We start from the raw sequence: 12,129 nt of genomic DNA, 5'->3' as shown, positions 1-12,129 counted from the left end.
TTCCTCCCCTTCCCCGTCCTCCCCGTCCCGGCGTTATGTAACGAGCGGTGCTGCGGCGCTGTCCTGGGAAGGGGCTGGCGAGGAGGAGAGGGGCCTGTGGAGCACCAAAGGCTCTGGGACCGCTTTGAAATTCAGAGGGAAAAGCAATAAGGCCATTTTCTGCATGGATAAACCTGTCACGGAAGAGGCAGCTTTAGCCTGCTTATGTAACGCTGAGTCTAAAGGAGCTGCCCGGGATCCTGGCTGGGGTCTCGTGGCTCTGCAGCGCAGGCTCACCTTGCGGGTGCCTTGCTCCCTCTCTTCCTCCAGCCCCTCCTGCCCTCAAGCACCGGTATTTGTGCTGTTCTGGTGCGGCTGGATTGTGGCGACTGGTATTTCTCCCCTTTGCTGTCTTCCCACTCCTGCCGAGAGCAGGTCTTTACAAGAAACTGTCCCAAAGTGCAGCCTTTCAAACCCTTTTGCCAGTCATACCAGCCGAGTGACTGGTGTGGGCGAGCTTTCAGCTGTTCTGGTGCTGTGTCCATCCTTAGCATCTTACTGGAGATGCTTCAGAGTCCCTTCTGCAGATGAGGGAGCCAGGGACACAGGTCTGATTAGGTGCAGAGCTGCTGAGGAGGTTTTTTTTCTTGTTTCTGTTTTGCCACTCTGGCTAGACTTTTAATCGTCTTCTTTGGTTTTCCCCTGCTCACACCCCTGCTCCCCCATATCGACCACAGGAACAGAGGGATGAGGACTCGCCTGGGCTGCCTGTCTCACAAATCAGACTCATATAATGATTTCACAGCTATTCTTCCGGACAAGCCCAACCGGGCTTTGAAGTGAGTATAGCTGCAGCATCCCACCCCATCCCCACTTCTGTCCTTCCCCTCCCTGCCCACCACCCCCTCTAGTACTACCCGCCTTTCACTGTATGCTGTATGAGCTTTGCGTAGTTCTTTTTAGCCACAAGGAAGGGAGGAAAACACAAAACCTGATAGAGCAGGAACGATATTGGAAAATGCCTGCATCATTGATACAAGCTCTTCTGTAAGACAGGACATGCACACTGTCCCAGCTGCTGTACATGGGATGTGTCTGCACATGTTTGAGAACATAATATATCCCTCTGTCATCGCAAATCAAAGTCTGAGCAGTTGACTTTGTACACGAGGTGAGCAGCAATTTCAGGTCACAGTCCTCCTTAGCAAAGTCTTGTTATTAAACACTACCAAAATGTCCTGAATCAGTTTGCACAGCACTTAAAGTAGGTACTTCAGACAATCCAGAGCCCTGTTTTAAGACGAGTGGGATGGAATTCATCTGATCACAAGTCACTGCTTACATCTGAGCTAAGAGTCTAACCTTCCCCTTGAAGTCAGGAGAGAGAAACAAACACTGCTGCAGGTGTGGGTTTCATTTCACTTAACTTTTGACATTTACAATGTAAATGTCTACATCTGAACTTGTTCCCTGGGCCTCTGCTTAGAGTCAATGAGGAAAAATCGGTCCTTTTTTGGGTGATTCATTTGGCTTATTTCACCCACCTACCCGAAGAGGAGATGAAGAGAACCCTGCAAGTCCCATGGCATCTCCCTGCTGACTCTGATGGGGACCCAGGGTGACTTGCTCACTTGGAGACCTCTACACTGTAGATAGCCAAAGTTTGGTGAGAATTCCAGCCTTCTTTGGTGTCCTTGTCAAGCAGCTCTGGAGGGGACCAGCAGCCGCGGGTTGTCTGTAATTTGCCTCTTCCTTTCTTTCAGAAGACTGTCAACAGAAGAAGCAACGAGATGGGCAGACTCCTTTGATGTCCTTTTATCCCATAAATGTGAGTAAAGATCAAATTCTATCAATCCTCCACTCTTCCCCCTCCTCATGCCCCCCATACCCCAAATACTGTTTATAACTGAGGCAAACAAATTATGCACCGCATGGCACAGAAGCGGTCCCTTGGGTACTTGCTTACTTCCCCCTAGGAAGCAGTCACAGTAACTCATGGGCAGGATTTCTCCTCTGGTGAGAAGGCGAGGGAGCGCGTTTCTGTGGGTTCCCTTCCTGAATTTGCTCTTGACTGACTGTGGGGTCACAGCTGATAAAGCCAGCAGCCCCAGCTCTAGCTTTCTCCAGTTCCCCCGGAGGCAGGGCTCCAAGGCTGTGGCTGTGCGTTCCTTCCTTGGCAGGTACACCCGGGTTCTACCTTTCTGCACGAGCAGTGATGGGTTCTCAGCTCACTAAAGCTCCCCAGGATCCGTGGCACCATCTAGTTTCCCTCTGCCTCCAGCTGCTTTGCAGCTGCGCAGTGTCAAGGTGCAGCCTGTGCCAGGACTGCTATGGCACAGCAGTGTACCGTAGGAAGCAGTGGAGGGTTTCCCCTGAGACCCCACTCACTGCCACTGCTCGTTAGCTCTCCGCTGCAGGGGTATTAATATTTTATCTTCACCGAAGTGGTGAGAAGACCGTAACGTCCCATTCCTATTGATGTGATCGCCTTGCAGAATATTCTAATTCAAGTCAACACAGCTGAAATTATCAGAGCCATCTCCTGATTTTTTGACTGATTACTCTCATCGATTTCAGGAGAAAAATCTAGTATATAGCTCAGTAACCTTAAACACCTCACTCTGTAGCAGTCCTTACTGGAGAAATCACGCATGGTAGCACTTAACTGGATCTAATTTATAGTTACCGAACCAAACCTGAAAGTTTCACATCAAGAAACGTTATGCAAACATATAATCAGCACACCTCACTCCATTCAATAGATCAATCATATCAGTTCTGTTCAGAACATTTTATTGTATTATTCTGCTTCACCAACATATTCATGCTGACAAATTGTAAACAAGGCTGTGAAGTTCACAGTATGGGCTCGTTAAGGTGTTTGTATTTGAAAATAAAATGAGCAAATCGAGGTTGGGGAGAAGTCAGTGTGGGTGGTGAACTATTTTATTGCAGTATGGAAATGTCTGACTTTCTTAGTGGTTCAGGTTTTGTGGGACTTGCATTTTAAAATCCCAGTGTAGAATCATATTGTTTTCAAAAAAGTGCAGTTCTTCTGGATTTCTGCTAAGATGACAACGGTTTTGGCAGAGAATTACGTGACAACTTTAGACAAGCTGGCTGTCCAAGGCAGTAAAAAGCAATATATAATTTAGCAGCAGTATCTTGTTGAGATCATTGCTCTTGCAGCCGGTAGGAAAAAAAAAATGATGTAGCTGGGTATGGCTAAGAGGGAACATTTCTTTTGTCAAAATTCAAAACAAGAAGGGAAAAATGCACAAAAGAGACGTGGGTGCCTGGAGGATGGGAAGTGGAAGAGGACAGGATATTCACATCAGTGGTGCAGTTCTGTCTTTAAAATCAAGCCCTTGTTCCTGCTTCAACAGTATTAAGGTCAGAATTTTCTTACTTAGATACAGACTATAACAAAAGTGCTTTGGTTACAAAAGCCAGCAAAGTCACACTCTCTGTACTGAAGTTCTATACAGATTGTTCCCTCTTCAGCTGAGTGCTGGGAATGCTAAATCAAACCTTAGTTCGATTGCTTCATCCAACAGCATCCATAAGAATATAATATTAATAAATTAGCCTTATAAAGTGATAAATGAAATACCAGAATCTTTCCTGTTTCTAGAATGGGAAGTAATTCTGGGAACTCTTTGACACCTAGTGAGAAATATTTAATTCCTCATAGCAACAGAAGGTGATTTTTAAAATTTAAATTGAGCTTTTTTTTTCTTCTCAGCAGTCATGTTGACATTGCCTGGTGATCAGTGGCAAAAAAACTGTTGTTTAATAACCCACTTTCTAAAAGAATATATCACATCAGCTCTGACCTGAAGCTTCTGGAATAGCTAGTCTGCAGACAAAGCCTGCATTTGGATATAATGATGCAAATACAGAAAGCTCTGTTTAAACAGAAGTGTTATTTTACACTGGTTTAAAGGAGAGAAGATACACTTCATATGTGCTTAGAAGGACTTGTAAAATCGTTGTTTTCGTTTATGTATACTTGCATCCAAAACACAGAATTGTTAAAGATCCGTTATGAAAATAAACCAGCTGCGTTTATGCTATTAGAAACATGCTAGTAAACATGAGCTTATGTTAGAGAAGGTAAGGGACTCTTGTGCTGTGTCTGACCAAAATTTCAGAGTGAGAAAAGCAGTGCATGTCCTGCCTGCGTCTGTCTATAGTACAGGTGCCAGCTAATGTCCTATTTCTAGTGCCAGGAGAAGGACAGAACTGTATCAGTCTAATTTCACTATGACTGCCCAGGTGAAAAATATTAGCGAGGGAAAATTCGAATTCATGCTTCAGGGCATGGGTTAAGCACCAGCTGGGCTCATGGAGAATTTCCCCTGTGGTTTCTAGCATTAGCAGGTAGACCGCTTCTGCTTGACACATCTGTCATAAATTCTTTCTTCACTAGATGGACAGTTTGTCTGTTTTGGAAGGGAGATTGTGATGCTGATTTCAGGGAGTTGGGTGGTGCTTTCCTTCACAGTCAGACGTTACAGCGGTTTGGGGTTCTTTCCAATCATCCCATTCTTTCAGGAAAATCAGTGCACAAGTAGGACTTGGGAGCTGGGTATAACAGCTGTACGAGAGAGACAGACAACTTTTACTCCTTCACTTCCTATTTTCCTGAATCTCCAAAAGGTCTTCAAGTGGACGTGGTCTGAACAGGCATTATGCATTACACAAACTCTATGGAGAATGTTATGCTTATTTTTGTCAAATATTCCTTAAGTGTGATCCCTTTAGGCGCCCCTTCCACTGTTCCCCCATTGTTTTACTGAATGAACTCTGTAGATACTGTTTGATCCTGGCATGCTACTTTATGTCAGTACCTTGAGCGGTGTATTGAAAAGCCCTGGATCTTGAAGCAACTGCATGTTTCCAGAGATTCCCAGGCTGGGCAGTGCTCTTTTTTGTAAAGAGAGTGGTCCGATTCAGATTGTTTAGTTCCCAGCACTTTAAAAAAAATAATTGTATTGACATTGGCAAGAGATGGCAGGTAGGGAAGGCAGTGCAACTCAGGCTCTCCCAGTCACACCCTCACCTTCCTTTTGCACTGGCACAGGGACTTCAGCATCCCTCAGCCTTGCCCTGTTAGAGCAGCAGTGCCAAATTGCAGGATACAGCACAGCTCGGCTTCACTGGCAGCCCCAGACAAGTAGGTCAGTGCAATGATATCTGACTCGTTCTTGCTAATGGGTGAAGCAAATCAACTTGAAACCGTAGGGTCAGCCAGTCAGTCCCCTTTCTTTTTGGAGCAGGAGCCTTGTCTGAGCTCGTTGCAAGGAACGTATCTCCAAGCACAGCGGTGTTCCCTTGGGTCAGGGCTTGTGAGCATGGCAGGCAGCAGGAGAGAGGAGCTTGATCTTGCTTTGCAGCTGGGTTTTGAGAAAGTGAGAGGCAGGGCTGTATGTAGCATGCTTCCTTGGGTGCTAAGGGGGCAAAAGCAGAGGTTTTAACATGCGAGATTTTGGCATTTTTTCCCATTTTGTGCCAGTGTTGGATTAGTGATGGCTCCCAGGGAACCGGAGCTTTATGTGGTCCGCAGAGCGTGCGTATGTGTGTGAGTAACAGAGGAGTAATCCCCCTGCTGTACCCGTGCCCAGGAGGTACAGTCTGGTCAGCCAGATGGAGATTCCTTTTGACAGGCTGCTGGAGGGAAATACAAGCAATGGCATGTCTCATTCTGCATCCCTCGCGGGGCTGGACACATGGCTTGTCATTTGTCCAGAATCCGGCAGGACAGTCTGTCCTCAACCCTTAGTCAGTTTTCAACGAAGCATCTGACATGGAAAACCTTTGCGCTGAATTTCCATTTTTATCTCAAGGATGACTTTTTTTGCCATCTACAATTTTTTTGTGATCTCTGTGCTCTTCTGCCCAAATTTTATTGTCCTCCTCCTCCTTCTGTTGTCTATACATTGCTGCTCTTCCCACACAGCATAGGAATATCCCTTCCTACTCCCAGTTCTTTCTAAGCCAGAACAGCATTAGCATTAGCATTGTGCTAGTGACAGGCAGCTAACATTCACCAAAGCAATGCTAAGCAGCAGAGAGAGCACGTACATATGCTATGCAGAACATTGTGGCCTTGTCTCTTCAGCCCTGGACCCAAAATATTGCACAGAGCTAATCCATCCATCTACCAGCCATAAGGACTCTCTCTTTATTTCCTACATGACGTGCTGATGGCTCTGATGGTGTGAAATGCATACATTAAATAAATGATTGTTGATAGCTTTCTTACTCTGACAGTGGCTAGATCCTTGGTTATTAAACTGTCTGCCTGAATGATTTAAGCTATTAATCTCAGCTCTTCCTCATGTTGCTGACGCCTGATTTAGTTAAGACTTGTACTGTATTTTGAGCAAGCCAGTTAAGTCCCTTCCTCCATGGCTTTTCTTTCTGCAAAGAAACCACTCTTCACAGCCCAAAGGATAACATCTGAGTGGGGTTTCAGGAACATCTGAGACCTCATGTAGTTGTTGATCTGCCTGGTAGTTCCCATCTAAATCACAAATTTAATTTTAGCTGCTCTAGAGAGCAGAGCCTGGTCCTTTTAAGGCTTTTATTTACACTGCAAAACTGTAAAGCAAATGTTCTTCTGCTCCTCTTTCTGACTCCTGACACCCAGGTAGAAGAGCTCTATTTCTTTGCCATCATCCTATCTGCCCTGTTGAAAGTAATATAATCCGCTGGCTTCAAGCAAGACTCACCACTCTTTTGAGTCAAATTCCTGAGTAAGTATCCAACAGCTGTATTGGAGGGCTGTACATTTACACCACTGTGTCTGTTTCTTGAGCAGCCATGCCTTTCAGCCGTGTGTTTTGGGGATATCCCACGAGATCTCTAAAGATACCATAGAATCAGAGAATGGCTTGGGTTGTGAGAGATCTTTAAAGGCCATCTACTTCTGGCCTCCTTCCATGGACAGGGACATCTTTCACTAGACCAGGTTGCCCAAAGCAGTGCCTAACCTGGCTTTGAACACTTCCAGGGATGGGACATCCACAACTTCTCTAGGCAGCCTGTTCCAGTGCTTCACTACCATCACGACGAATTCTAATCCAGCTTTTCATCTCCGTGCTTTTTCTGCCAAACATCCCATTGGGCTTGCACTTCTCAGGTGCTCCATGCATCTTCTAGGCTATTTCAAGAGGCTGACCCTGCAGGTGATGCACTCCTGTTCATGTTGTGCTGCAAGCCAGTGCTGGTTGCTTCCTGCTGAGGGGGAAAGAAAATAATAATAATAAAAAAAAAAGCTGTACAGTTGGGTGGGATGAGCTTTGAAATGCCTGTCATTTGTGAGGGATGCTTCCTTGGTAGTCTTCATGTACAGGACATTAAAGTCAACATCCAGGTCACATTCCAGCTCAGGTGGTGCCAGTCCCCTACCTCGTTGCCCTCCTGCCCTTTCCATTAGATCTGTCATTGTTCCACGATAAACTTGTGGGCAGCCTGGCAGCGATTTACTGCTGTGCGGTCATCTGGGCGCTGAACTCTGACTGCCAGCCCCGGCTGTAAATGCTGGCAGAGAGTCAAAGGCTAAGGGCAAATAGGAGGCAGCAAATAGGAGGGCAAAGGAGGGCGAGGCAGCCTCAAGTTGAGGATGACCTCTCCTGCATCCAAGGCCTCCTCTGCAAGGTCCTCGCAGGTCTGGCTTGATCCTTTCCAGCTCCCCTAAGGCTGTGAGGAGGAGATGACAGAAATATATATAAAAAAGTGGAGAACAGCCAGATACTATTATTTATATATCGTCTGTCTAAACTTACTTCGAGATAAAAAGGGGCTGATTGACATGAGAGCGGGAGGCAGAGCATGTGGAAACCTCCTGGTCCCAGCTGCCATGGCTGCTCTCTGGGGCAGGGCTGAAGCAAAGGCCTTTCTCATCTCATCAATCACGAAGTCCACTTGTTTTAGCAGATATTACATTCTGCAGATATTATATTTGCCATGCACAGCTGCTATTTTTGGCAAGTGATTCTCTGTCAGTGCTGGGGCTCTGGGGGCTGTTGGAGAGGAAGGGCGACGGGGGAAGATCAGGACAGGGAAGCAAGATCTCCGCCAGGACATACAGCTGAGATTGTGTTGTCATAACAGTGTATTTGGGTGCCTGAATAATAAACACCAAACATCCTACGAGCCAGTGATATACCAAATGGCATACATCTCAGGGAACTGCTGCATTTTCCCTTCCATACTTTCTCCTTTCTGAAACTGTCAGTCGGCTGTGATGTCCTCTCCGTTTCTTCTCGTAAGTGCTCCCTGCTCTCTTCTCAAGTCATGCACAAAATCCTTATGAATTTTGTCGACATTAAATAGGGAGGGAACATAGGCTTTGAAGCATCCTTGTGTCTCCTGGATTCCTATGTTTCCTGAAGGTAACGAGCCCTAAAACATTCCTCTCTTGTGCCATGTTTATCTGCCCATGCAGATGCTCCAAGCAGCCTGGGGCAGCGTGATCCTGACAGGCACTCGGCTCCCAGAGATGCCTCTGGAGTTCTGTTCTGCAGACTTCTTGAGGGCTAATGTTGCCGTATTGCCCCTGTCTTGAACCTACAGTTTGCACTGTTAACTGCTTTGCAGTGCCCTTGGGCAAGAGCCCTGGCTTTGCCCACAGTAACAGTCCAAAACCCCCATCATCTCTTTCTACAAGTGCGTTAACCAAGGGGTACCAGGACGAGTTGGTGTGATACTGCCATTCTTTCATTCCTTGCCCTCCTGGGGATGACAGAAACTAGGGTAGCTGAGATGGAAACATTCCTCTTCTAGCTGCTGATTGCTGCTGTGCCACGACAGCTCTTTGCAATGCAGAGTGCTGATGGAGCAGTTAGCATTGCCAAGCCTGTCAGTGAAGGAGCTTTGAGAAGCCTGAAGTGGAGAGTATTAGCCTGGAGTTTGGTCCTACCTGGCCTAATATCTTGTTTGTTGTTCCCTTTGAGAGTCAGGCAGCCAGATATCTCCATTAACTTATGTGCAGCCAGAAGCAGCACTGTTAGTTGCTGTTCAACACATAGGGCAACTTCTTAGGGCTGAGGCTCAGGACCTAGAACTGAAAAATACCTCCCTATCCTCAGCCATCATCTGATGCAAGAGAGGAGCAGAAGATCAGGAGAAGAAGGGGACTTATATTGCTGCTTCTCCCCACATACCTGGTGTAGGCAAGAAAACAAGGACAAAGCTGTAAGGGAGTTTGTGATGGGTCTTTTGACCTGGCCAGCCACTGCCTGCCTTGAAGATGACGTGCCCCAGGCAGCAGATATCACCCCTCAGGCTCCTTCCCTGGTCCTGTGCTCCTGGCCACGGCAGGGAGGAGGAAACGCAGTGCTGCCAAGATCTCCCATAGAAGAAAGGGGGCAGGTGGAGCCCACATTTTACAGCATTGCAGGAGGAGTTCAAGTCCTGCAAACCCTTTGTCCATCTCTGCTGTGCACTTGCACATTCTTTAATCGAGTCTGACCTTGCTGAGCGCGTTCCCAGTTCCGTCAGTATTTTTAGGTGCTTACTTGGAAGTAAGTAGCTAATGCTGACTGGGGAGGTTTCCAGTTATGAGCTACAAATGCTGAGACCCTATAGAAAGAGAGCGGGAAAAGTTAGAAACATGTTACTGGAAGAAGTAAAATTAGGAGCCAAATTTATCCCTAGGCTCAGGAAAGGAGAAAGGGCATGTGTGAAACCTTCAGCTATTTCAACTCTGCTTGTGCCATTCAGGGAAAGGAAATAAAAAACAATAGCTGTGTCCATAAATACACCCAGGCAGGGGTTTAAGAGCACACATTGCCTAATAAATCTTTCCATATTTCTAATCTGTCCCGGCTGACTCAGATTACATTACTGAAATGTCACAATTGCTAAGCATTAGCAAGTGATAAGAACACTTTTACCACTGACTAGACAAGTAGTAATTACGCTGTGTCCTCTCCTTTTCCCCTTTATTGTAGCTATAACAGTTAGGCTCTCCAAGATCCTTCCTCTGTGTAAGTAATAACTAAAAATATGTCACAAGGCAGTAAAGCAAAGTGACAGAAAGCATTGGAGACAAGTCCACGGGCGCTATGTTTTATTAAAGGCTTTTCTTAATGACGGATAGGACGTTACAAAGTGGGACATTAATATGCACAAGATGGTGTGGCAAAGAGACTGTATCATTGGAGCCTGATGATTTCAAGAGGAATTTTTCAAAGGTTAGCTATCCCAGTCCCAAAGAAAACCTTTTCATGTTAGCTGGCAAAAAATATTTTTCAAAATAGCAGCAAAGAATGTTTGGTCTCATGGCAGCTCGTGAGACTCCAGCTGATGTAACAGTGTAAGTTATGAATAAGTCCTGGGATCAGGGACTGTGCTGTCACATAGCCTGTGAGAAAAATTGAATGACCTCTAGTAGACAGATGGGGGGATGCCTACGAAACTGCTCCCTGCCGTCTTTCTCCTTCCATTGTAACTCCCCTCATCTCCCTTGCAGATGGGCTGGCCGCTTTCCGCGCTTTCCTGAAGACAGAGTTCAGCGAGGAAAACCTCGAGTTCTGGCTCGCCTGCGAGGACTTCAAGAAGACCCGCTCAGCGGCCAAACTGGCATCCAAGGCCCAGCGGATCTTTGAGGAGTTCATCGACGTGCAGGCTCCTCGAGAGGTTGGTAGGCCAGCACCTCGGGCAGGCAGAGCATCCTTCTGGCGCGGGGAACAGGTCCAGCTCCCCTACACGGGGGGTCAGGGCGCTCTTCCTTCCTTCCCTCCCGGAGGTGATGGTGAGGAGAATGCTTCCTGTTACGGGAACACCATCCTGCCTGCTCCTGCTGCCTCTGCTTGCAGTGACTCATCCCCTGGTGAGGGTAGCTACTTTGATGATACTAAATTAGTCATAGCCAGTGAGTTCACTGGCAACTGCAACCCACATTTCCTAACCTCCACCAGCTTCCTAGGAGTTTTTCACACTGAACCTTTCATTTACTATCAATCCCCAAACAGGCTATTGGGCTCGTTTCTCCCAGGACATTTTGTCTAAGAGCATCCCACGAATGACTAACTTGTTGACTCTCCAGGGAAGAGTGTTTATCTGCTGACTAACTCCAAACTCAATTAGAGCTCCTGAAAGATGCGAGCAATAACTCAGAGGTGAACAAAAAACGCAGTCGCAACCTGAAGCCTGGAATTGTTAAGTCCTCTTTAAAATACTGACAGGCTGATGTGACTGTCAGATCCTGTGTCGTGATGTTGTGCTGTGCTACTGTATTAATAACGCAACCAGGAGAGTGCTTGCTGCACCTGCTTTCCCACAGCACTTCTCTTGCTTGATAGCATGGGTGCTTGTCGTGATAAAGGTGCCTGCAAGGGGATCCCTCTAAGAGGGCTGCCTCCACTCCATCTTTGAGCTAGCAAGGCTATTATTGTAAGCCATTGTCAAGCACCAAGTGGTGTGGGCATCTCAGGGTGCACTTCAATCCCCAGTGCCCTCAGTGAACACCTTTTGCTGATATTCGTAAAAGCTGGGTGAGATTTTCAGGACTGCAGGACTGAAGTTGCATTAGAAATACAAGTGCAGGTTGGATGGAGTCTTCCCTAAAATTTGTTCCTGTTGTCATGCTAGAATGTGAAATGACCTTTAAGTGACATCGAGAGCTAATCTATTTTTGCTGTCATCTGGGTTAAGGCAGACAGCTTTACTTTCTAGACAGCTTTAAGTTTGGACACTGGGGTAATAAGGACAAATAACATCTTAACAGACAGGTTTTAAACAGTAACCCTAACAAACGCTAACTGTTTGCAAGGGAGAGAGAACAGGAAAACGTGTATTGTTGGCTTTGCAAACATGCTGCAGTCATAACATGAGGGCTGTTTGTTTTTTCAAGTCCCTACTGAAGATATGGTAACATCAAGCTGTTATGGGAAAAATCAAACAATTTATTCTGTAACAACATAGTTTAAAAACATTTAATAAGAATATGCTGATAGTTTAAACCCCGCTAAAAGTTCACTCACCCTTCTATTGGGCGTATAGTGAAGAAAAAGGGAATAGAGGAAACTTGGTCAACAGGAGAAGAGGTATGTTAAGCCAAGTTAGCATTTTTAGAAGATTTGCTGTGTAAATCCATGCTTGAGAGCCTGAATAAAAGTAACTTGATTTCAGAAGTGC

The 12,129-nt window shown here is 46.2% G+C and overlaps 1 protein-coding gene across 11 annotated transcripts in view; it reads left to right on the top strand.

Moving 5' to 3' along the window:
• LOC308198853 (regulator of G-protein signaling 8) overlaps positions 1–12,129 on the top strand; it is a 38,986-nt gene that overhangs the window by 25,302 nt on the left and 1,555 nt on the right. For 10 of the 11 annotated variants that reach the window (XM_080602023.1, XM_080602026.1, XM_080602027.1 and 7 more), the window contains 3 exons: positions 717–818; positions 1,743–1,807; positions 10,463–10,629. In XM_080602023.1, the coding sequence (XP_080458149.1) occupies positions 717–818; positions 1,743–1,807; positions 10,463–10,629 (334 nt within the window). The remainder of the gene's footprint in view (positions 1–716; positions 819–1,742; positions 1,808–10,462; positions 10,630–12,129) is intronic. The other variant, XM_080602030.1, reaches the window with a different exon arrangement.

Source organism: Anser brachyrhynchus, assembly GCF_964034855.1.
Source record: "Anser brachyrhynchus genome assembly, chromosome: 8".
Lineage (NCBI taxonomy): Eukaryota > Metazoa > Chordata > Aves > Anseriformes > Anatidae > Anser > Anser brachyrhynchus.
This window is presented reverse-complemented; position numbering and strand designations above follow the sequence as displayed.